The sequence below is a fragment of the Hyla sarda genome, chromosome 4, assembly GCF_029499605.1.
Source record: "Hyla sarda isolate aHylSar1 chromosome 4, aHylSar1.hap1, whole genome shotgun sequence".
Classification (NCBI taxonomy): Eukaryota; Metazoa; Chordata; class Amphibia; order Anura; family Hylidae; genus Hyla; species Hyla sarda.
In genome coordinates this window covers 126,915,982-126,939,717 of record NC_079192.1, presented here as the reverse complement: position 1 = coordinate 126,939,717, position 23,736 = coordinate 126,915,982, and the positions used below count along the sequence as shown (strand labels likewise).

General features: G+C 43.6%; 1 protein-coding gene across 9 annotated transcripts in view; it reads right to left on the bottom strand.

Annotated features, from left to right (window-relative positions):
• STRC (stereocilin) overlaps positions 1-23,736 on the bottom strand; it is a 133,432-nt gene that overhangs the window by 17,488 nt on the left and 92,208 nt on the right. For 8 of the 9 annotated variants that reach the window (XM_056572083.1, XM_056572088.1, XM_056572082.1 and 5 more), the window contains 5 exons: positions 10,436-10,605; positions 9,110-9,265; positions 8,706-8,848; positions 6,389-6,537; positions 4,224-4,321 (listed from right to left, as the gene is read on the bottom strand). In XM_056572083.1, the coding sequence (XP_056428058.1) occupies positions 4,224-4,321; positions 6,389-6,537; positions 8,706-8,848; positions 9,110-9,265; positions 10,436-10,605 (716 nt within the window). Of the gene's footprint in view, positions 1-4,223; positions 4,322-6,388; positions 6,538-8,705; positions 8,849-9,109; positions 9,266-10,435; positions 10,606-23,736 lie in introns of those variants that run through there. The other variant, XM_056572090.1, reaches the window with a different exon arrangement.

Here is a 23,736-nt window from a genome sequence, read left to right as displayed (position 1 = left end):
CGCCGGATCTTGTTGCCCTTGTGCCTAGTGAAAGCGTTCCCTTGTGTGTTCCTAGCCTGTGTTCCAGACCTCCTGCCGTTGCCCCTGACTACGATCCTTGCTGCCTGCCCCGACCTTCTGCTACGTCCGACCTTGCTTTTGTCTACTCTCTTGTACCGCGCCTATCTTCAGCAGTCAGAGAGGTTGAGCCGTTGCTAGTGGATACGACCTGGTTACTACCGCCGCAGCAAGACCATCCCGCTTTGCGGCGGGCTCTGGTGAACACCAGTAGTGACTTAGAACCGGTCCACTAGCACGGTCCACGCCAATCCCTCTCTGGCACAGAGGATCCACCTCCTGCCAGCCGGCATCGTGACAGGGGAATGAATTGACGATAATAATTTGCAAATCTGAGAAATCGTTGGATGGCTCACAAACCAGTGGGACGTGGCCAATCTATTACGGCAGATAGTTTATCAGGGTCCATTTGAAGACCTTGACCGGAGACTATGTATCCCAAGAAGGGGAGACTGCTGCGTTCAAAAAGACATTTCTCGATCTTGGCATAAAGATGATTTTTGCGTAGGCGCTGAAGCACTTGACGGACATGGAGGCGATGTTCCTCTAGGTTGGAAGAAAAAATGAGAATGTCATCAAGATAGACCACCACACAGGAATACAGCATGTCTCGAAAAATCTCGACAAAGTCCTGGAAGACTGCTGGGGCGTTGCATAGACCAAAGGGCATGACAAGATATTCAAAGTGACCATCTCTGGTATTGAAGGCGATTTTCCATTCATCACCTTCACGAATACGGATGAGATTATAGGCGCCCCTTAGATCAAGTTTGGTGAAGATCTTAGCTCCACGCAATCGATCAAATAGTTCAGAGATGAGTGGTAGAGGATAGCGGTTTTTCACTGTGACCTTATTCAATACAAGGGCGTAGAGAGCCGTCCTTCTTGGCCACGAAGAAAAATCCAGCTCCGGCTGGAGAAGAAGATTTCTGGATAAACCCTCTTTTGAGATTTTCCTGAATGTACTCTGTCATGGCTTGTGTTTCCGGGGCAGAAAGTGGGTAAATCCTACCACGGGGCTGTGTGGTACCAGGGAGCAAGTCGATAGGGCAGTCGTAGGGTCTATGTGGAGGTAAGACCTCTGCTTGCTTTTTACAAAAGACATCATAAAAGTCCTGATAGGCCTTAGGAAGACCTGGCAATGGAGCAGCAATGGAGACTTGGCAGGAAGGAACTGGGTGGAGACATTGCTTGTGGCAAGAAGATCCCCAACTCTTAATGTCCCCGTTGGCCCAGTCGAGGCTAGGCGAGTGACGTTGGAGCCAGGGCAAGCCCAGAAGAATTTCAGAAGTACAGTTGGGCAGCACAAAAAATTCAATATGTTCATGATGGGGAAGTCCAACACTCATGAGCAGTGGTTGAGTGCGGTAACACACGGTGCAGACCAGCCTCTCTCCATTGATGGATGAAATGAAGAGAGGTTTGACAAGACGGGTAACAGGAATATTGAATCTGTTGATTAGGGAGGCTTCAATGAAACTTCCTGCTGAACCAGAGTCCAAGAAGGCCACATCGGAGAAGGAAGTATTAGTATTAGCGGGTATAGCAATCCGCACAGGTATAGTCAGTCATGGAGAGGAAGAATTCACACCTAGCAACGCCTCTTCTACGTTAACTAGGTGCAAGCGTTTCCCTGACTCGGAGGACGAATAGGACAGTCCTTTAGGAAATGTTCGGTACTAGCACAGTACAGGCACAGGTTTTCGTTCCTACGGCGATTCCTCTCTTGTTGGGTCAGGCGAGACCGATCCACTTGCATAGCCTCCTTGGCGGAAGGCACAGGAACAGATTGCAAAGGATGCTGGAAGAGAGGTGCCAGGGGAGGAAACCGCCTGGTGCGAACAAGATCCTTTTCCTGACGAAGCTCTTGGCGTCTTTGAGTGAAACGCATGTCGATGCGGGTAGCCAAATGGATGAGTTCAGACAGGGTAGCAGGAATTTCTCGTGTGGCCAGAACATCTTTGATGTGACTGGATAAGCCTTTCTTGAAGGTCGCGCAGAGGGCCTCATTATTCCAGGATAGCTCAGAGGCGAGGGTGCGGAACTGTGTGGCGTATTTGCCCACTGAAGAACTCCCTTGGACAAGATTCAATAGGGCAGTCTCGGCTGAGGAAGCCCGGGCTGGCTCCTCAAAGACACTGCATACTTCTGAGAAGAAGGACTGGATAGTAGCAGTGGCAGGATCGTTGCGGTCCCAAAGCGGTGTGGCCCAGGACAAAGCCTTTCCAGACAGCAGGCTGACCACGAACGCCACCTTAGACCGTTCTGTAGGAAATTGGTCTGACATCATCTCCAGGTGTAGGGAACACTGGGACAGGAAACCACGGCACAGTTTAGAGTCCCCATCAAACTTGTCATGTAGGGACAGGCGGAGTCTGGGAGAGGCCACTCGCTGCGGAAGTGATGCCGGAGCTGGCGGAGGAGATGGTTGCTGTTGTTGAGACAGAAGCTGTTGTAGCATAGCAGTCAACTGAGTCAGCTGTTGTCCTTGTAGCGCGATCTGCTGAGATTGCTGGGCGATCACGGAGGTGAGGTCAGCGACACTGGGCAGCGGGACCTCAGCGGGATCTATGGCCGGATATACTGTCAGGATCCGGAGTGGTATGCAGGGATGACACAGGTAGTGGATCCTCTATGTCAGTGAGGTGATGGCGTGGGCCGTACCAGGGGAACGGAATCTAAGGGGTAACTGGTTTTCACCAGAGCCCGCCGCAAGGCGGGATGGACTTGCTGCGGCAGGTAACCCCCAGGTCGTTCCACCCAATAGCGACTCAACCTCACTGACTGCTGAGTCAGGCGTGGTACACAAGGACTAGGCAAAAGGCAAGGTCAGACGCAGGTAGGTCAAATCTAGGTAGATTTCCATGGCTAGCTGGACCGGGAACCGAAGCCTGAGATCTGGCAGAGAAGTCCAGAAATCAGACATCTAATGAGAACATCTGAGAAATGAAGGGACCTGACTCCTGACGCCATCCATTGTGGGGACCAGCGCCTGGACTATATCCTTAGTTTTACGGCATCCATATGCCAAAATTTTGCTTTTTGCTTATGGTCACTCAGAAAGGATCCAGAGCAGCGGTCACCCTCATCGTCTCAAGCGAGTCTACAGGCCTCTACAGGTGTTGTGCCCTCAGCACAACACTATCTGGAAAGCTCACATCTTACTTTACCCTGGGGCTTACCGTTTTAAAACTTATTGCACTAGGAGCGTACCTTGTCCTTTTTTGTTTCCCTTTTCAGACGTAGCAGAAGGTCAGGGCAGGCGGCATCGGTTCGTAGTCAAGGGCAACGGCAAGGGTCTGGATACACAGGCAATGGACACACGGGAATGCTTTCACTGGCACTAGGCAACAAGATCCGGCAAGGACAGGAAGGGGAAGTGGGTTTTTATATGTTTGGGAGTGATTAGCACTGATTGGGCAAGGCACCAAATTTCAGAGAGCCGGCGCACGCGCGCCCTAGAGAGCGGGGCCGCGCGCGCCGGGAAATGACAGCAGGGGAACGGGGCAGATAAGAGGACTGGGATGCGACCCGCGGGCGGGCGCATCCCGCCACGCGGATCGCATCCCCACCGGTGATAGTAGAGCAGCGCTCCCGGTCAGCGGGTCTGACCGGGGCGCTGCGAGCAGACAAGGGCCGCGAGCGCTCCGGGAGGGAGCAGGGACCCGGAGCGCTCGGAGTGACACTGCCTTAGACAAAAATGTGTCTTATTTACCCATAGCAACCATTCACAGCTCAGATATTATTTATCTGGTAAAATAAAGGCTGACCTATGAGTGGTTGCTATGACAAAATAAGACCAATTGTTGCAGGACAAAAATTGGGTGGTAACTGCATGATATTATTGGTGCAGGTTACCACATTTATCATCATCGTGCGCCAAAAAATCCTACTGTTTCCAAATGACTTTTGTCACATTTCCACCTAGTAGTTCTAGTTTTGGACACATTAAAGGAGTACTCTGCCCCTAGACATCTTATCCCCTATACAATGGATAGTGGATAAGATGTCTGATCTAAATGAATGGCGGGTGCTGATGGATCCAGCAGTATTGATAAATTCTTCTGATTGTGTTAAAGGGATGTGAACAGAGCCCAACTGGTTTTATTCAGGGATGAACCATGTAGCTACTAACATAGCTTACATTACACATATAATGTACTTACGGCAAACTTGGGTGCTGAAATAAGAGATATTGCATCAGGTGTTAATCCTTGAATTTGATCTCTTATCAGAGATGACAGGACAATGTCTGGAAGGCCAGCTAACAAGGTTCCACATGAAAAAGATAGAAAGTCGTATTTAGTGGAGTATATATATATATATATATATATATATAAGTAAAGGAACCCCCCAAAGAAAGATGAAAATGGGCCCTCCATTATGGTAGCTGGCTTTACACCCAGGAGGAGAAGGCCTATATGTTTGTTTTCCGTTCCACTTCCATATGGGTCCTTTGCCCGCTAAACATTCAGTTCCTCTGAACTGCATGTAAACAGGCAAATGTTTTCCCGTTGAATTCAATGCCCATTTTTGAGACATAAAGCAGATGTTTTTATATGTTTTAAATCTCAAAATGGCACCCAAAATTACAGTGTGTGAACACGGCCCATTAGTGAAAATGAGCTGCTTGAGTGAATTACTGAAGTTTAGCTCACAATAAGATTGAAACTATTCAAGTGACATATTGGGAAGACGCTACAACAGACCAAAGAATAGTTCCATTATTAATATCTTTTATATAATACATGTAAAACAGTAATTTATTCCTTGGTTTTTTGTCTTTTTTGTTTTCCCCTCATGCCATGGCCATGGCGAGTGCATTTGATGATGGGTGGATAGGCTGACACATGTAACTGCTGTTTAGCTGTGGATTCCTACAATTTCCACTACTCTGAATGTGCATGTACTACTCAATAGTTACCCACCATCACTGACAGACTGTCTGCAGCCCTTGCTTCTTATTACATTGTGTATGCTAAGTTAAAGGGGTACTCCGGTGAAAAACTTTTTTTTTTTTAAATCAACTGGTGCCAGAAAGTTAAACAGATTTGTAAATTACTTCTATTAAAAAATCCTAATCCTGTACTTATTAGCTGCTGAATACTACAGTGGAAATTCTTTTCTGTTTGAGACACAGAGCTGTCTGCTGACATCATGAGCACAGTGCTCTCTGCTGACATCTCTGTCCATTTTAGGAACTGTCCAGGGTAAAAGGAAATCCTCATAGCAAACATATGCTATTCTGGACAGTTCATAAAATGGACAGAGATGTCAGCAGAGAGCACTGTGCTCATGATGTCAGCAGACAGTTCTGTGTTTCAAAAAGAAAAGAATTTCAGCTGTAGTATTCAGCAGCTAATAAGTACAGGAAGGATTTTTAATAGAAGTAATTTACAAATCTGTTTAACTTTCTGGCACCAGTTGATTGTTACGCCGAGCGCTCCGGGTCCCCGCTCCTCCCCGAAGCGCTCGCAGCGTTCTTTTATTCACAGCGCTCCGGTCAGACCTGCTGACCGGGTGCGCTGCGATATTGCTCCCAGCCGGGATGCGATTCGCGATGCGGGACGCGCCCGCTCGCGATGCGCATCTCGGTCCCCGTACCTGACCCGTTCCCCGTGTTGTCCCTGTGTGCGCGGCCCCGCTCCTTAGGGCGCGCGCGCGCCGGGTCTCTGCAATTTAAAGGGCCAGTGCACCAATGATGGTGCCTGGCCCAATCTCCCTGATTAGTTTCCACCTGTGCACTCCCTATTTATACCTCACTTCCCCTGCACTCCCTGGCCGGAGCTTGTTGCCCTTGTGCCAGAGAAAGCCTTTCCTTGAGTGTTCCTAGCCTGTGTTCCAGACCTCCTGCCGTTGCCCCTGACTACGATCCTTGCTGCCTGCCCTGACCTTCTGCTACGTCCGACCTTGCTCTTGCCTTATCCCTTGTACCATGCCTATCTCAGCAGTCATAGAGGTTGAGCCGTTGCCGGTGGATACGACCTGGTTGCTACCGCCGCTGCAAGACCATCCCGCTTTGCGGCGGGCTCTGGTGAAAACCAGTAGCTACTTAGAACCGGTCCACCGACACGGTCCACGCCAATCCCTCTCTGACACAGAGGATCCACCTCCAGCCTGCCGAATCGTGACATTGATTTAACAAATGATTTAAAAATAAAAAAGAAAGTTTTTCACCGGAGTACCCCTTTAAGTTGGTGACTTTAGCAGCATAAGTGACATTTCTGCAGTATGCAAAATCAATAAACTTGTATTTATTATAATTATCCCATTTCATGCAGGACATTCATATAGTTTACCTATTAAATACAAGAACCCTACTTCCACTCACCTGCAAGAGTTCCAACCTCAGTGAAGATCTCAGGACCCCATCTGCTAACTAATCCAAATGCTGAATTGTATGTTAAGTGCTCTGCCAAAGTCTCCATTTGAGCCTCAGTACACTTCAGTTTTAGGGTACCCACAAAGACAGATGCCTGGCTGCAGAAAACATGTGCAAAATACTTCAATTAACCCATCCAAGCTATAAGTCAATTATACTTTCCATCCTGATAGTACTTCCAAAACTGGTACTTACAGGACTGAAAAAAGCAAGTGGTTTTATTTCATTTTCAAATACAACATGCACCGCTTCAGCTGCCCATGCAGCCTTTCTCAACCATGCTTGAAAAAGACTTTATGGGCAGCTGAAACATTGACCATACATCCAAATGTTGGCTGAATCTGCTAATTCCTCATCCAACCAGTGGAGTCTTCTGGCAGCTTTGGTGGGTGTTCCCAGTGTATGAGGGTTTTACCCCCCAAAGAGGTCTAACAGAAAAATCAGCAACAAGATTGTGAATGCCCCAGGCTTAGATGCATGTGGGAAGGAAAGACTAGCCTATCTGGTCTGATCCCACAAAACTGGCCCTACTGGACCATAAAGCAGTGGATAAAGATGGCCTGGTCTAATGATTATATTTTTTAATAGTTTGTGGATAGCCAAACACTTACCTGGGAAAGAGATGGCACCAAGATACTTTAACCCCTTAAGGACGCAGCCCATTTGGGCCTTAAGGATGCAGACAACTTTTCCTCCTCGCCTTCAAAAAATCATAACTCTTTTATATTTTCATCCACAGACTAGTGTGAGGGCTTGTTTTTTGCATGACCAGTTATCCGTTGTAATGCCATCACTTACTTTACCATTAAATGTATGGCGCAACCAAAAAAATACTATTTGTGTGGTGAAATTAAAAAGAAAACCGCAATTTTGCTAATTTTGGAAGGTTTTGTTTTCACGCCGTACAATTTACGGTAAAAATGACATGTGTTATTTATTCTTTGGGTCAATAAGATTAAAATGATACCCATGATAACATACTTTTCTATTACTGTTGCGCTTAAAAAAAATCGCAAACTTTTAAACCAAATTAGTACGTTTAAAATCCCCCTATTTTGAAGACCTATAACTTTTTCATTTTTCAGTATAAGCGGCGGTATGAGGGCTCCTTTTTTGTGCCGTGATCTGTACTTTTTATTGATACCATATTTGCTTATATAGAACTTTTAATCCATTTTTTATAAATTTTTTTGGGAATAAAATGTTATAAAAAAGCATCTATTTTTTATATTTTTTTTACGTTTACGCCGTTCACCGTACGGTATCATTAATATTTTATTTTAATAGCTCAGATATTTATGCACGCGGCGATACCAAATATGTATATAAAATATTTTTTTAACATTTTTTGGGGGTGAAATAGGGAAAATGGTCCAATTTACATTTTTATTGGGGGAGGGTTTTTTTCAAATTTTTTTTACTCAATTTTTTTTACTTTTTTTACTTTTATTTCTACATTTTAATAGTCCCCATAGGGGACTATTTATAGCAATCACTTGATTGCTAATACTGTTCAGTGCTATGTATAGAACACAGCACTGATTAGCATTATCGGTCATCTTCTGCTCTGATCTGCGGGAAGGCAGATCAGAGCAGAAGACGCCGGGAAGGCAGCAGAGCCAGGTGAGGGGACCTCCTTCTGCCGTGCTGGATTATTGGATCGCCGCGGCAGCGCTGCGGGCGATCCGATCATCCATTTTAGTGACCGCAATGCTGCAGATGCCGTGATCTGTAATGATCACGGCATCTGAGGGATTAATGGCGGACATCCGCGGGATCGCGGATGTCCGCCATTACGGCCGGGTCCCTGGCTGCGATCAGCAGCCGGGACCTGCCGCGCATGATCCGGGCATCGCTCCGATGCTCGCGGTTATGCTTAGGACGTAAATGTACGTCCTGGTGCGTTAAGTACCACCTCACCAGGACGTACATTTACGGCACTCATCGTTAAGGGATTAAGGGAAGAAGGCAAAACAGCAGAGGCAGAATGATGCTTTGCTGGGAAATCTTGGGCCCCTACATTCATATGCATACATTTACCAGCAGAAAATGCAGGCAAAAAAACATGTGACATCCTCAAATGTCTTGTGGATTTCATACCTTGTTGGGGAAGCAAAATTTGATGGCACAAGGGGAGCCTATACAATATTAGGCATGTGGTTTTACTGTTATTGCCAGTGGGTGATAATGTGTCATGTCTTAGCAAACTTCCAGTATTATTGCCCCTCCATGGTCACTATTCACAAAAACTTTCCTACCAACCAACCTGAACTCTTGTGAATTTATTTTCTTTAACTCGTCTACTCCAAGGCCACAGAGTAGATGTCCAAGGGCTGTCAGCTCCATAAGATCCAGGTCTGATGAACCTTTCTTGTTCTGACGCAGAGCACTGAATGCCAATGTTTTCATCTGCAAGAAAAGCAAAAAATGTGAAGATGTTCAACAAGAACATTCAAATTATTTATTCTTTTTGTTTCTATCATATTCTGTTACTGTTGTCACTACCATTCAATAAATATACAGATAATTTGACTATTTATAAAAGCATATTTAATGATAAGGGAAGAGAAGAGCACCCAGAACTCAGGGAGGATATGATACAATGGTAATAAAAAGTTGAAATAACACTATAAATCTCAGTTTACTATGAACCAGCTTTTGTTGTCAGACCTGTTTCCAGGTCCAGTTTTCCATCCTGCCCAGAAAAGAGACAAGCCCCCAGTCTGATATATTGATGTCATTCAGGTCTCTCTCAGTCATGTAGGTAACAAGGTGACCAAGCTGAAGAATCTGTGCCGGACTCATTGTCTTAACTGGACCATACACCTACAATGCAAATAGCAGTCAGTGACCTGAAAACTGAACACAAACTTATGGATAAACATGTATGTATCTGAACCGTGTACCTTAACCCTATGAGAACTCTTTATCAGCAACATCACACATTTTTAGACATATTTATGTATGTTTGGGGCTATGTTTGATGAGAATATTTTTGCAAAATATAGACAGAAGTATCTTTTTTCATAGAATATGTTGAAGTATGATGGAATCACACATACCAAAGGTATATATATATATATATATATATATATATATATATATATATATATATTTAAAACTTTGAAGTTCAGGAGCCAAGCCAGCTTCATACACAGTGGGTGCTGGCTCTATCTGCAGCTGACACCCTCTGATGCTGTGATTAATAGTGATTGTGGCATCTGTATAGTAATATAGCGCATTATTAGTGGCTCAGGTGTTCTGATCCCAAACCCCACAAAGTAATCCCTGGGTGCCGAACAGTTGTCATGGCAGACAAATGCTTTCTCTAAGCCTTTGTGGCTGTCGCGAAAATTCTGCAAGTACAGCCTGCCATAATGCCTATTTCACAATTGAATACGATGCAATAGGAGTGCATGGAATTGTATAAGCAATCTAATCACTGCTCATATAAGTCCCCAAGGGGGACCAAAAGCGTAAAAAGAATAGTAAAAAAAATCCCCATAACAGAAATTCATATCATTCACTTTTCCCATTTTTCAAAACTAAAAAAACAAACAAAACAATATTCATATACCAAACCCTATAGAGCCTCAAGAGGACCTTGGGGTATAACCCCCTTTACTGATAACCCCCTATTATAAAACTTATTTTCTTCATTAGTATTCCATTAAAATAGTATACAGTATAGTTTCATACATCAATGCTTATAATATACGGGCCGTATAGGACTCAATTTTGGTAAGTTGTTTTTCTCTCACTCTGAGATTCTGTTTTAATGTGCCTGCAGTGTGTTTCAGATAAGGACCTGACTTAAGACATTAAATGTTAGCCCCCTACATGAATTGATTAGAAGCTGTGCTCAGTCATTTAGTTTACATTGAAATCTGCAGCAGAAAATCCTGTACATCAAATCCTGCGCATCAAATCTGCGTACGTGTGAACGTACCCTTAATGTAATATTAATATCTGATCTAACAGCTGAGGGCACCTTACCTGCTTTGCTTTTGCTAGAGCAGCTTTTGCTTGATCAGTAGAAAAACTCAAATCTTGTGTGATAATCACCAAACAGCCTTCGAATTCTGACAAAAGCATGCCACTAATCTGAGAGGGGCTCCAAGCCGATGGGAAGGTTACCCTCATGTCCATACATTTGGGAATAGGCTCTATGATAGATACAAGTATAAATACAGATTTTATTACAAGACTGAAGGCTACATTTTGCAATCTCTTCTTTACTACTCAGAGATAGCAGCAAGAATTAAACATTACAGAAATACAGAAAAAAGTTGAATATGTAAATGAGTGTATCAGGTAACAATCAGGTGATAGTACAGGTGACGAGAGGTACATGCAGTAACAGTACTTCCTCTTCTTTGCTGCTCCACGCTGAAGATAAGTACTTTATATTTTAGCTCCCATATATACATTTATATATTGGGATATGTTTGCCATTTTTCCTTGTAAAATACTCCTTGTGTGTATCCTTTTCATTTATCTTTTCACTTCCCCCATTTTTTCTTTTTATTTTCCTATTACGATTTTTCCTTTATTTCCAATATTCTAAATATATATACAATTCAATCATATATAACTCTATATATCTTTATTTAGGTCCTTTTCCACATCGCTATTATGCTTTGCTTAATTCCTATTCCCCTCTCTTTCCTCCTTACCTTTCGGCATCTTGTTTTTCTTAGTGCGTCATCACTGGCGCTCATGGTTTTCCCGTTACTTAATTTGGCAGTTCATGAAGCTCTCAGGATATTAGCGGAACGCTGGTGATCAGCTTTTCGCGCTCTTTCTCACCTGCCGTGACTGACATCGTTACGGTCAGTGTGACACAGTGTTAAATCCGCCCTCTTCGTCCGTAGTTTTCCCTGCCTCTTTGCATATATTCCCTCGGCTCTAATATTATTAATCTATCCTGCCTCTTTCATTTATTGTCGTTTGGCCCAACCTACTGGTATTTCAGGTTATATATACATTTATATATGTTTTTATAAATATATAATTTATATACTTATATTAATATATTCACAAACAATTTATTTGTGACATAGTAAAGAAATGTTTGGATTCTTTACATTTACAATTATTATTTTTTACATTTTCATTTTTACATAATATCATATTGCCACTATCCTCTCATAATGGCTAATGAAGATTCTGCCAAAATCATTGGGGGTTCCTGCTTTTGAAATTATGGATGGAACTGTCATCCAATCTATGGTAGACCTATCTGTATGGAATGCAATGTCATCCATTCTGGATATTGTTGCAAAATTGGTGGCTTTGGCTGTGACACAAAATAAACCTCCAAAATCCCCCAAAGCTGGACCATCTACCCGTTCAGACCAATTTTGGTCTGCGGAGGACTCCACCTCAAAAATGGCCAAAGGTGGGGGAAAATATGGGAAGGCCTCCCATAAATGGCCTATTTCTACTACCATTCTTTCTAAAAAAAATCCCACAAAAAAATAAATTGGTTGGACCAGGTCTCTCATGTCGCTTTTACAAAAAGCAAAATTTTGATGCTGATAACCCGCACCCCATACCCTCTACCCAGGAGGAGATAAATAATGCATAGGTCAATAGAGTCTCTCAAAGAAACAAACCAGACTCTTATTATGCATACCCTGGCCAATCATCTTCTGAAGATAAACATCCCCGTTCTGGGGAGTGGATACACCATCCATAGGTCTCTCAATTTTTTAACCTTTGGCTAAAAAAGCCTTTAGATAAGGCAACTCACAATAAGATGTGAACAGAGTTTCTCAGACCCACCCTTCCCCACAAATTGTCTGCCACTCCAGATATTGACCCTTCATTGGTCAAATTCCTGAATAAATCAGGGGGAAAAAAAGGGGGTGGATCGGACCTTCCGTACTATTAACCCCTTAAGGACGGAGCCCATTTTCCCCTCTAGGACGAAGCCCTTTTTTGCAAATCTGACCACTGTCACTTTAAACATTAATAACTCTGGAATGCTTTTACTTATCATTCTGATTCCGAGATAATTTTTTCGTGACATATTCTACTTTAACATAGTGGTAAATTTTTGTGGTAACTTGCATCCTTTCTTGCTGAAAAATCCCAAAATTTGATGAAAAAATTAAAAATTTAGCATTTTTCTAACTTTGAAGCTCTCTGCTTGTAAGGAAAATGGATATTCCAAAATGTTTTTTTTTGGATTCACATATACAATATGTCTACTTTATGTTTGCATCATAAAATTGATGAGTTTTTACTTTTGAAAGACACCAGAGGGCTTCAAAGTTCAGCAGCAATTTTCCAATTTTTCACAAAATTTTCAAACTCACAATTTTTCAGGGACCAGTTCAGGTTTGAAGTGGATTTGAAGGGTCTTCATATTAGAAATACCCCATAAATGACCCCATTATAAAAACTGCACCCCCCCAAAGTATTCAAAATGACATTCAGTAAATGTTTAATTTTTGAATTTTTACAAGGGGTAAAAGGAGAAAATGTATACTTATATTTGTAGCCCAATTTCTCTCGAGTAAGCACATACCTCATATGTCTATGTAAAGGTTTCGGTGGGCGCAGTAGAGGGCTCAGAAGCGAAGGAGCGACAAGGGGATTTTAGAGAGTACGTTTTTCTGAAATGGTTTTTGGGGGGCATGTCGCATTTAGGAAGCCCCTATGGTGCCAGAACAGCAAAAAAAAAAAAAACACATGGCATACCATTTTGGAAACTAGACCCCTTGAGGAACATAACAAGGAATAAAGTGAGCCTTAATACCCAACAGGTGTTTCACGACTTTTGCATATGTAAAAAAAAAAAAAAAATTTTTCACTAAAATGGTGGTTTTCCCCCAAATGTCACATTTTTTAAAGGGTTAATAGCAGAAAAGACCCCCCAAAATTTGTAACCCAATCTCTTCTGAGTATGGAGGTACCCCATAAGTGGACCTGAAGTGCACTGCGGACGAACTACAATGCTCAGAAGAGAAGGAGTCATATTTGGCTTTTTGAGAGCAAATTTTGCTCGGGGGGCATGTTGCATTTAGGAAGCCCCTATGGTGCCAGGACAGCAAAAAAAAAAAACACATGGCATACCATTTTGGAAACTAGACCCCTTGAGGAACATAACAAGGGATAAAGTGAGCCTTAATACCCCACATGTGTTGGAAGGGCATGCTGGGAGATGTAGTTATGCAATGGCTGGAGGCACGCAAGTACAACTCCCAGCATGCCAAGACAGCCTTATGCTGTTCCTGAATGCTGGGAGTTGTAGTTTTGCAAGATTTAGAGGGGTTCAGGTTGTAAATCACTGTCCAGTGGTCTCAAAACTGTGGCCCTCCAGATGTTGCAAAACTACAACTCGCAGCATGCCCAGACAGCAAACTGCTGTCTGGGCATGCTGAGAGTTGTAGTTTTGCAACATCTGGAGGGCTACAGTTTGAGACCACTTAGTGATCTACAACCTGAACCCCTCTAAATATTGCAAAACTACAAGTCCCAGCATGCCCACACAGCAAACAGCTGTCTGGGCATGCTGGGAGTTGTAGTTTTGCAACATCTGGAGGGCCACGGTTTAGAGACCACTGTAAACTGTGGCCCTCCGGATGTTGCTAGGCAACAACTCACCTAGCAGGACCCGGCGAATGGGGATCCGGGATCCAGGTAAGGGACCTTCGGCGCCGACCTTCCCTGGACGGTTCCCCCGTTTTGCCCGGACACCGATAGGTGGGCAAAGCGGGGGAACCGAACTTTAACCCCCCCCTTCCCCGGTCTGCTATCGGTCGGTCGCTCGGCCGACCAATAGCAGGGATAGGAGGGGTGGCACCCCTGCCACCAAACTCCTATCCCTTCAGGGGGATCGAGGGTGTCTCGGACACCCCCGATCCCTCTTATTTTCCGGGTCACCGGGTCACCAGTGACCCGTATGACCCGGAATCGCGCAGATCGCAGGTCTGAATTGACCTGCGATTTGCGCGCATCGCGGTCATGGGGGGGTCTCAGGACCCCCCTCGGCGATCTGCCGGGATGCCTGCTGTTAGATAACAGCAGTCATCCCGGCCCGATCACCGCTACCGGTGACGCGGCACTCCCAGAACCCCGCGACGTACATGTACGTCGCCGCGCGCCAAGTGACACTTTGCGGCGCCGTACATGTACGTCGCTCGTCGTGAAGGGGTTAAAGACCGTTTTCAAAATCATCTTGGTCCATTGACCAAGATTTTAGATTTGTCAGAGGAGGCAAGTGCTTCTGGTTCCCCTGTGATTCTAGATATTTTGAAGGGTTGGGTGGGATCAATTCTTTTATCTGCATTGAACGCAAATGTTCCATACTTCTGAAGCTTGACCCACAATCACCTGGCTTCCTCTGAACCAGAGTCCCCCACAGATGGATTACTATTTGGTGACACATCCATCAAATAGATTAATAAATATGTATCTCTTTTTTCATCATTCGACAAAGCACAGACGTCCCTCAAGGTTTTTCAACCACATGTTTTTTCCAGGGCTGGGAAAAGACGGGGCAAATTTCCCAGCCGCCAATTTCATGAAGGACAATATGTCTGTGCTCCACCAAAACCAGACAGATTCCTAATTCCCTCTACATTTTATCATCCCAATCCTTTCTTCCCCACAAGAGAAAGACCCTGGAGGGCCAGAGGACACCGTGGCTATCCCTGATTCAGACGTAACACAGGTAAGTCTACAACTAATGTCTTCTTTTCCCATTCCATTAGGAGGGAGGATTGCACATTTCTCCCATGCCTAAACCGACAGACAAAGCTCTAATAGATTTAGAGATCAAGGAACTAAGTTCCAAAAACGCTATTGTTCAAGTACCCCGTCATGCTCTGAGATTTCTGAGCAATCTCTTTCTTGTAAGGAAGAAAGATGGTGGTTACAGACCCGTCATAAACCTAAAAATACAATGATGTGCTTTATTAACACTTCAAGATGGAAGGCATACATTTATTGAGAGATCTCCTATTGTCAAACAATCTGTTAGCAAATAATACATCTTAAAGATGCTTACCTCACGGTACCTATGCATCATCTGTCACAACTATACCTCCAATTTTTATGGAAGGATCAAAAATGGCAATTCACCAGCCTGCCTTTTGGCCTGTCATCAGCACCCTGGTGCTTCACAAAGCTCCTCAAACCTGTTGTGGCTATGTAAAGAGCTTGTGGTGTTCGTCTCATCATTTACTTGGACAACATCCTTCTTGTGGCTCAATCATTGAATCTAATTGAACTTCATATTCAATGGACTCTGAATCTTCTTTCCAGCCTAGGTTTTATAGTCAACATGGAAAAGTCTGTACTTACCCCTATGAAGGAGGTAGAAATTTTAGGTCTTCTGGTTAATACCCAGACTGCTCTACTCAGCCTTCGTCCCAGGATGTTGAAGAAATTAATTCTATCTTGAACAAACAAATGGTTTCTTTTCGTTCCATTGCACGAGTAGTAGGCCTTCTCTCAGCCTCTATTCAAGCAATTTTCCCAGCTCCTTTACATTACAGAGCTCTTCAACGTCTGAAAGCTCAACATCTGAGGAATGGACTGGGATATTCAGACAAAATAGCCTTAACTCCAGATACCAAAGAGGAACTTCTTTGGTGGTTAGAACATCTTCAAGTATGGAATGGAAAGACTATTTTCAATTCTGTTCCAGATCTGATCATAGAATCAGACGCCAGTCGCATTGGTTGGGGTGCACGATGCGGTTCCTCATCCACTGGAGAAAAATGGTCCTTAGAGGAATCTTTCCTCCACATCAATTGCCTGGAGTTATTAGCGGGTTTCTTCGCTCTCAAAATTTTTGCGAACAACAGATCACATTGTTGCATCCTCTTACGGATTGACATTATTTCCGCAGTTCAATACATAAACAAATTAGAAGTTACCAGATCAGAACTCCTAGCCAACATCACCAAATATTTTTGCCATTAATGTCTTCACAGAGAAATCTTTCTCAAAGCGGAATACTTTCCAGGTCTCTCCAACATCATTGCGGATTGGAATTCCCACTTCCTTACAGATTCCAGCGACTGGACCCCGTAATATTCAACCACATCAATTATCTTTGGGGTCCACTTTAATTGAACTTATTCGCATTCCGATTGAATCACCAGATTCCACGTTTTTACAGCTGGCGACCCAATCTGGAAGCGGAAGGCATGGATGCTTTTCTTCAACATTGGCCTTCAGAGACGCTTTATGCCTTTCCTCCTTTTGTTCAGATTCCGAGGGTCCTTCTTCTCATCAAATCCATAAAATCGACCGTAGTCTTGATAACTCCTTGGTGGCCAACTCAATTCTGGTTCCCACAGATTTTGGAGATGATCATAGATTTTCTCGCATTCTTCCATCTCATCCATTAATCCTTCAAGATCCCTCGGGGAACGCTAATCCTCTGATAATTTCCAATGCCTTGCATCTAATAGCTTGGTTTGTTTCGGGACATTGGACACAGATTTTGAACTTTCACGAATATCTAAAGAAATCCTTTCAGATGCTTGGTCCCCAGGTACCAGATCTGCTTACCTGCTTGCCTGGAAGAGATGGACTGATTGGTGCAAGCAACGGGATCTGGATCCCATACATGCATCTTTAAGCCACATTATTAATTTCCCATCTTCATCTTTTCATCTAGGTAAGACTTATAGGACCATCAACGTCAATAGATCAGCCATTTCTTTTTACCGTACTCCTATACAAACCCTGTCTATCCTTTAATTTGTAAATTGATGAAAGGTATTAAATTTAGACGACCTCACTGACCCAAATACCATTCTACCTGGGACTTTAATTTACTCATTCGCTATATTGTATCTTTGGGAGATAATGATTCTCTTTCTTTAAAACTTTTATCTCTTAAACTTACAGCTTTGTTATGTCTTATATCTCTTAAACAAATATCTGATACCAGAGCTCTTGATATCTCTCATAGACAATATGTTCCTAATGGAGTCCAATTTTCCATATATAGATGCACAAAAACTACATTGAATTCAGTCTTTTACCCTGCTTTCCCACATCAAAAACATCATTGTGTAGTTAACTGTCTACAATCTTATGAACAACGGACAGAATCCCTCAGAAATCCTTCTAATTCTCAATAGTTTATTTCCTTCTGTAAACCCTATCGTCCAGTATCTTCTCCTTCTCTAGCCAGATGGATGAAACAAATAATGCATTTAGATGGCATTGGCATTTCTATTTTTGGGGCTCACTCATCTAGAGGAGCCATGTCTACAAAGTTGAAACAAGCTGGAGTATTCTTATCAGATATGCTTAAAACAGCTAACTGGTCTTCTGAGTCCACCTTTAAAACCTTCTATTTTAGACCAGATCCTCATGTTTCTATAGTTATTTTATAATTCAATTGTGATATATGTCACCTGTTATGTATACATGCTTTATTTTCGCTATTATTTGATCGTTTATATTGTTAGTTTTAAACTTACAAAATGGAGCCTCCAGTCTTGTAATAAAATTGGAGATTTTCTTAGTCTTGATGACAGAAAATAGATAGATATAGATAATAGAATATAGATTTTATTAAAGACAGGAGGCGAATATTTTCCCTCCCTTTTTACCCTACCCTCTATTATTAATATATATTTTTCTTTTTCAGCATAGTTCTTCGTTTTGGGAAGGTCTTCGGTTAAGAAAATACTTCTTCTACTTCATGTCTTCTCTTGGTTGGATGTTTTACATTTGAAGATTTTCTTCCTGTCTCGATTCAACATGTTTAATCCCTCCTTCTGTCATAGTTTGCTGATCCTTATCCATCATCCACCATTAGACTTCTTCGCTGAAAATTCTAAGTTTTTTCCGTGTCCTTTTCCAAATGGACTGTTCTCGAGACTTTTATAGAATTCATGATTTTTTACCTACCGGTATATTTAGATTGTTTGCATCAAAAAAGAGGAAGTACTGTAACTGCATATACCTCTTGTCACCTTTACTATCACCTGATTGTTACCTGATACACTCATTTACATATTCAACTTTTTTTCTGTATTTCTGTAATGTTTAACACTTGCTGCTATCTCTGAGTAGTAAAGAAGAGATTGCAAAATGTTCACCTCCTGTATTTAATAAAATCTATATTTTCTATCATCAAGACTAGGAAAATCTCCAATTATACAGATATTAATAGACAATGATCCTTCTATCTCCCATAAAATAAAATGTATTTCAAATATTACTAATTTACTCTTGTAATTTACTCTTGTACTCATATTAGAAAGAATTATAAGCAATAAATAGCAATAAATTGCTTTTTCATTTCTTGAATTACTTGTGAGTGATCTTTCAAATTCAATTTAAAAGGGGTATTCTGGCATCGAAAATGTGTCTCCTTTCCAAAGGATACAGAAAAAGTGTCTGATCGCAGGGGATCTGACCTCTAATACCCCTATGATCATGAGAATGGGGACCTAACTGTCACTGTTGAATGGAGTGGTGGATTGGCTGTTCTATTCATTCTCTATGGAGCTGCCTGAGATTGTTGATCCCTGTACTCAGCTGTCTTCGGTTGCTCCATAGAGAATGAATGGAGCACGTGTCAACCCACCATTCCATTTAGTGGGGAGAGTTGGGTCCCCCCGCGATCAGACACTTATCTGCTATCCCGTTGATAAGTCATATTATTTTATCACTGACAGTCATTTTAGCTGTAACATAATGATTGTCTATAAGACTAGTTGTTTTTGTTTTGTGTCCTGGTAATATGATCTATGAACTGTATGACTACATAACAGACCAAAAATCTAGACACTGGTCAATTTTTCTAGCTCAACATTAAAGTTTTTTTTTTTTTTTTTTTTTTTTTCATTTTTTTTTTAGGTCTATAGGATAGGCAAATAACCCCATAAGTATTGGGACGATTATTCACATTTTTATTTTTTTTGGGGGGGGGGGGGAGTTGTTTTATGTGCCACCAATTGTACTTTGTAATGACAGCACTCATTTTACCACCAAATTTACAACAAAACGGGGCCTGTCCTCTCAGCTATTCAGGATTTTGCAGCGGATGTCCCGATCAGCTACACTGAATTTTCTGCATTTTAGATACCGCAATAATCTTTGATTTCAGCGTCTAACAGGTTAATTGCAGTGCCTAAAGGGGTCTGTTAATGATATCGACCTCATCGGCAATGTCCTGCATTAGTAACTACTATCAGCAGCCAGAACAAAGAGGTTTGAAACAAGCTTAGCTCCTGACCTCGCTTCATAGACCTGTTGCAATGCTGCTCCATATATAAATATATACATATATATGTATACATCTATATATATATATATATCTCCAGTGCTCACCCAAGCGTGCAACCTCTTTAATAAGTCATTAGTGGGGATGCCATTGAATCAGTTTATTAGACTGCCATCTGTGTTCTAATTAGAGATGAGCGAATTGAAGCAGACGAACTCGAATTCTTTACGAATTTCAGAAAATATTCGATTCGCAATGAATGCGAATATTGCCACGAATCTATCGTGCAAATTGCTTCATTAAACTCCATTTTTTGCGGTGCAGGCTCCAGGGCATCTAAAATGGCAGATCCAAATGTCAGTACATGGGGCAAGGAATGCTGGGAAGGTTGGAAGGGAAGTAGGCAGGATGATCCTGAAGCACATGCAGGATGCAGCCTATCAGCAGCCAGTCACCCCTGTGATGTCACAGCCCTATATTATGAGCAGCCATAATTCCGGCTCCTCACTTCATTACAATACACTGCAGAAGGATCATAGGACGCAGAGCCTGTATGTGTGTGTTACAGCAAAGAAAAGCGCAGTCCAGCAGCGTTTAACATCCTCCTAGTCACATTAGCGTTCTCGTGGACGGAGAGCATTGTTTTTTTTCACTAAAAAGGATTTTTACTGCAGTTGCAGGCATTAACCTCCAAGTCACTTTCTTCGGCATAGTATTACAAGGAGGGTCAGATAGCAGTGTGTTGCCTCATACATTTCAACAAGCTGCCTCAACTTCATAAACCTTAGCAGAGGAGGCAGGACTAATTTTTCAGCGCAATTCAGTGTCTTTGCTCCACAAAAAATCATCTGCTGGTTATACTAGTAGGTAGACGGTATAATACACAGCAGTTCATTATTAATGTTCTTTGACAGAGTGCAATTTTTTGTTTAGTACACAGCTTTTTTGTGCTGCAGCACTGTTGTATACTGCTGGTGCTTTACAAAAATAAGTTTTTTAAGGGTACTGTAGCTTATTTTTCTGCACTCATAAGTGCATACCGCCTATGTACATCTAAGTAGTGCACTATTTTGTACCTCTTAATCTGTTAAAGGCCTACATACTGTGACAGGACAGACAAAAGTAATCTCCTGCTGGTGTTTTACAAAAATACATAGTTTTTAGGCATACTGTAGCGCATTTTTCTACCCTCATCAGTGCATACTGCATACGTACATCTAAGTAGTGTACTATTTTGTACCTGTTAATCTGTCAAGGGCCTACATACTGTGAAAGGACAGACAAAAGTAATCACTGGCTGGTGTTTTACAAAAATACAGAGTTTTTAGGCGTACTGTAGTGTATTTTTCTTCCCTCATCAGTGCATACCACATACGTATATCTAAGTAGTGTACTATTTTGTACCTGTTAATCTGTGAAGAGCCTACATACTGTGAAAGTCCAGGCAAAAGTACTCACCGGCTGGTGTTGTACTCAGATACTTTTTAAAGTGTACTGTAGAGCATTTTCCTGCCATCATCAGTGCATACCACATACCTACATCTAAGTAGTGTAATATTTTGTACCTGTTAATCTGTGAAGGGCCTAGATACTGTGAAAGGCCAGCCAAAAGTGCACAGCTGTTGCTGCTCTAGACAAATACTGTTTAAGCATAGTGAAGTGTATTGTACTCCCCTCATATACGCGCTAAGTATGTCAGGCGGGGAAGTGCCAGGACGTCCACAGAGGAGTGGCAGAGGCCTAAATCCTTCAGGCAGAGGTCGCAGCAGACTAGGGGCCAGTGGCAGCAGGAGTCGCAGCAGGAGGCCTGAGCTCCCGTTATCAGCTATCATATCAGTTATCAACCCATCTGCCATCGTCGATTGGTTAACACGGTCATCCACTTCCTCACAAGTGACTTCTGACACCCCCAGTCAACAGTCGGTGGGTTCCTCAGACAAAACCCTCAGTTGGCATGGCCCGGGAGCAGTCCCTGTCCTCCCATTGCCTCTGTTCTATGCTGTTCCCTCCCCTAAAGAAGTATCTTATGCTGTGGGTTCAGCTCCACTATTCACTGAGGACGATCTAATGGAGGACAGTCAGCAGCTACTGCCCAGCCAAGAAGTGGAGACATCCGCCAAGAAGTGGAGACATCCGATGCTTCCTCCACTAGGCGGGCAAGTAGTGATAAGGAGAGTGACGTGGGAGGCGGTGTTGCCAGCGTTCAGGGTCCTGAAGCAGACACTGTTGAGGAACCTGAGGGGGACCTCAGTGACGTGGAGACAATTGTTGATGATGGTGAAGCCGATCACAATTGGGTGCAGAAGGGGCTTCATCATCATCATCATCATCATCAGGAGAAGAGATGCAGGTTGCCCATGAGGCAGCAGCTGAGCCAGCAAGGCGGTAGCATGGTTTGCAGTCAGCATGGTGGCAGAAGTGGAAATTCTGGAGCCAAACGTGCCCGGGGGAGACCACCTGCTTCGTGGCAGCCTACCTTCCTGGTAGGTAGTGGAACAGGGGTTCCTGGAGACGGCAGCAGTAGCAGTCGATTAGTGCGGACTGTTGGTGGGAAAATCAGCTACTCGGCGGTGTGGCAGTTTTTCATCAAGCATCCGGAGGAGGTTTATATAGCCACATGCAAGATATGTCGGCAGGTGAAGCGTGGCCAGGGTCCCAATGTTGGCACCACGGCCCTGTGTCAACATATGCTTCGCCACCATAAAGCGGCCTGGGAGAACCGTGGCTCAGTGTAGTGGTCCAGCCTGCTGCATCACCCAGTGTTACACTGCTCCCTCTTTCAGCCAGCCAAGGCTCCACCACCTCAGCCGAAGGGAGCTGTGTGTCATACCCTCCTTCTGTCGCTCCAGATGCTCCTGCTCCTCCTACTTTTCGTCAGCTATTCCGTCAACAATCCATCCGCGAAGCCATGTCCAAGAGACAACAGTATGCGCCCACTCATCCAACGGCGCCGAAGCTGAATTTGCTCCTGTTCAAGTTGCTGGTGCTGCAGTCCCTCCCTTTTCAAGTGGTGGACTCTGCACCTTTCAGAGAACTGATGGCTTGTGCCGAGCCGAGGTGGAGAGTGCCAAGCCGTCATTTCTTTGCGAAGAAGGCAGTACCAGCCCTGCACAATTTTGTGGAAGAGAAGTTGGTCCAGTCCTTGAGCTTGTCAGTGTGTACCCAGCAGCGCCGACGTCTGGAGCTGTAACTACGGTCAGGGACAATATATGTCCTTTATGGCTCACAGGGTGAATGTGATTCCTGGACAGCCACAACCCCAACTTGGACAGGTCACGCCGCTTCCTCCTCCACGCTCTCAGGCCGTTGGTCCTGTGACAGTGTGCGACTCCGCCTCCTCATCCTCCACCATGTCCTCAGCCTCCACTGCCCAGACAAGTCTCAGTGGCCCTTCAGCATACCATATGTGCAGGGCACGACAGTGTCACGCTGTTCTTCACATGGTTTGCCTTGGCAAAAAGAATCACACAGGGGAAGAACTGCTAAAGAACTTCGTAAAGAAATTGGAGCATGCTTACTCCACCAAAAATTGGAAATGGGAACCATGGTTACTGACAATGGGAAGAACATCTTGCATGCGCTGCGACTGGGAAGGCTGAGCCATGCGCCCTGCACTGCACACGTGTTCAATCTGGTTGTGAAGCAGTTCGTGAAGTGTTCCCCCCATTTGCAGGACATCCTAACAATTGGAAGGAAACTTTGCATGCACTTCAGCCACTTGTACACCGCAAAGCACACCCTCCTTGAGCTGCAGCGTCAGAACGGTATCCCCCAACATAGTCTGATTTGTGACGTTGCCACATGTTGGAATTCCACCCTCCATATGTTGGACCGAATGTACGAACAGAGAAAAGTCATCACCGATTTCTTGATGATCCAAGCGGATAGGGGTACTCCCCTGTGTAACTTCAATGTGAATCAGTGGCAGCTCATATGTGACAACTGCTGTTTGCTCAGGCCCTTTGAGGAAGCCACATTATTAGTAAGTCACCAGGATTACGGGATGAATGACATCATTCCACTGCTTCATTTCTTACGACACGTGTTGGAAACGATGGCTGGTCAGGGCACTGGAGACGTGACGCCT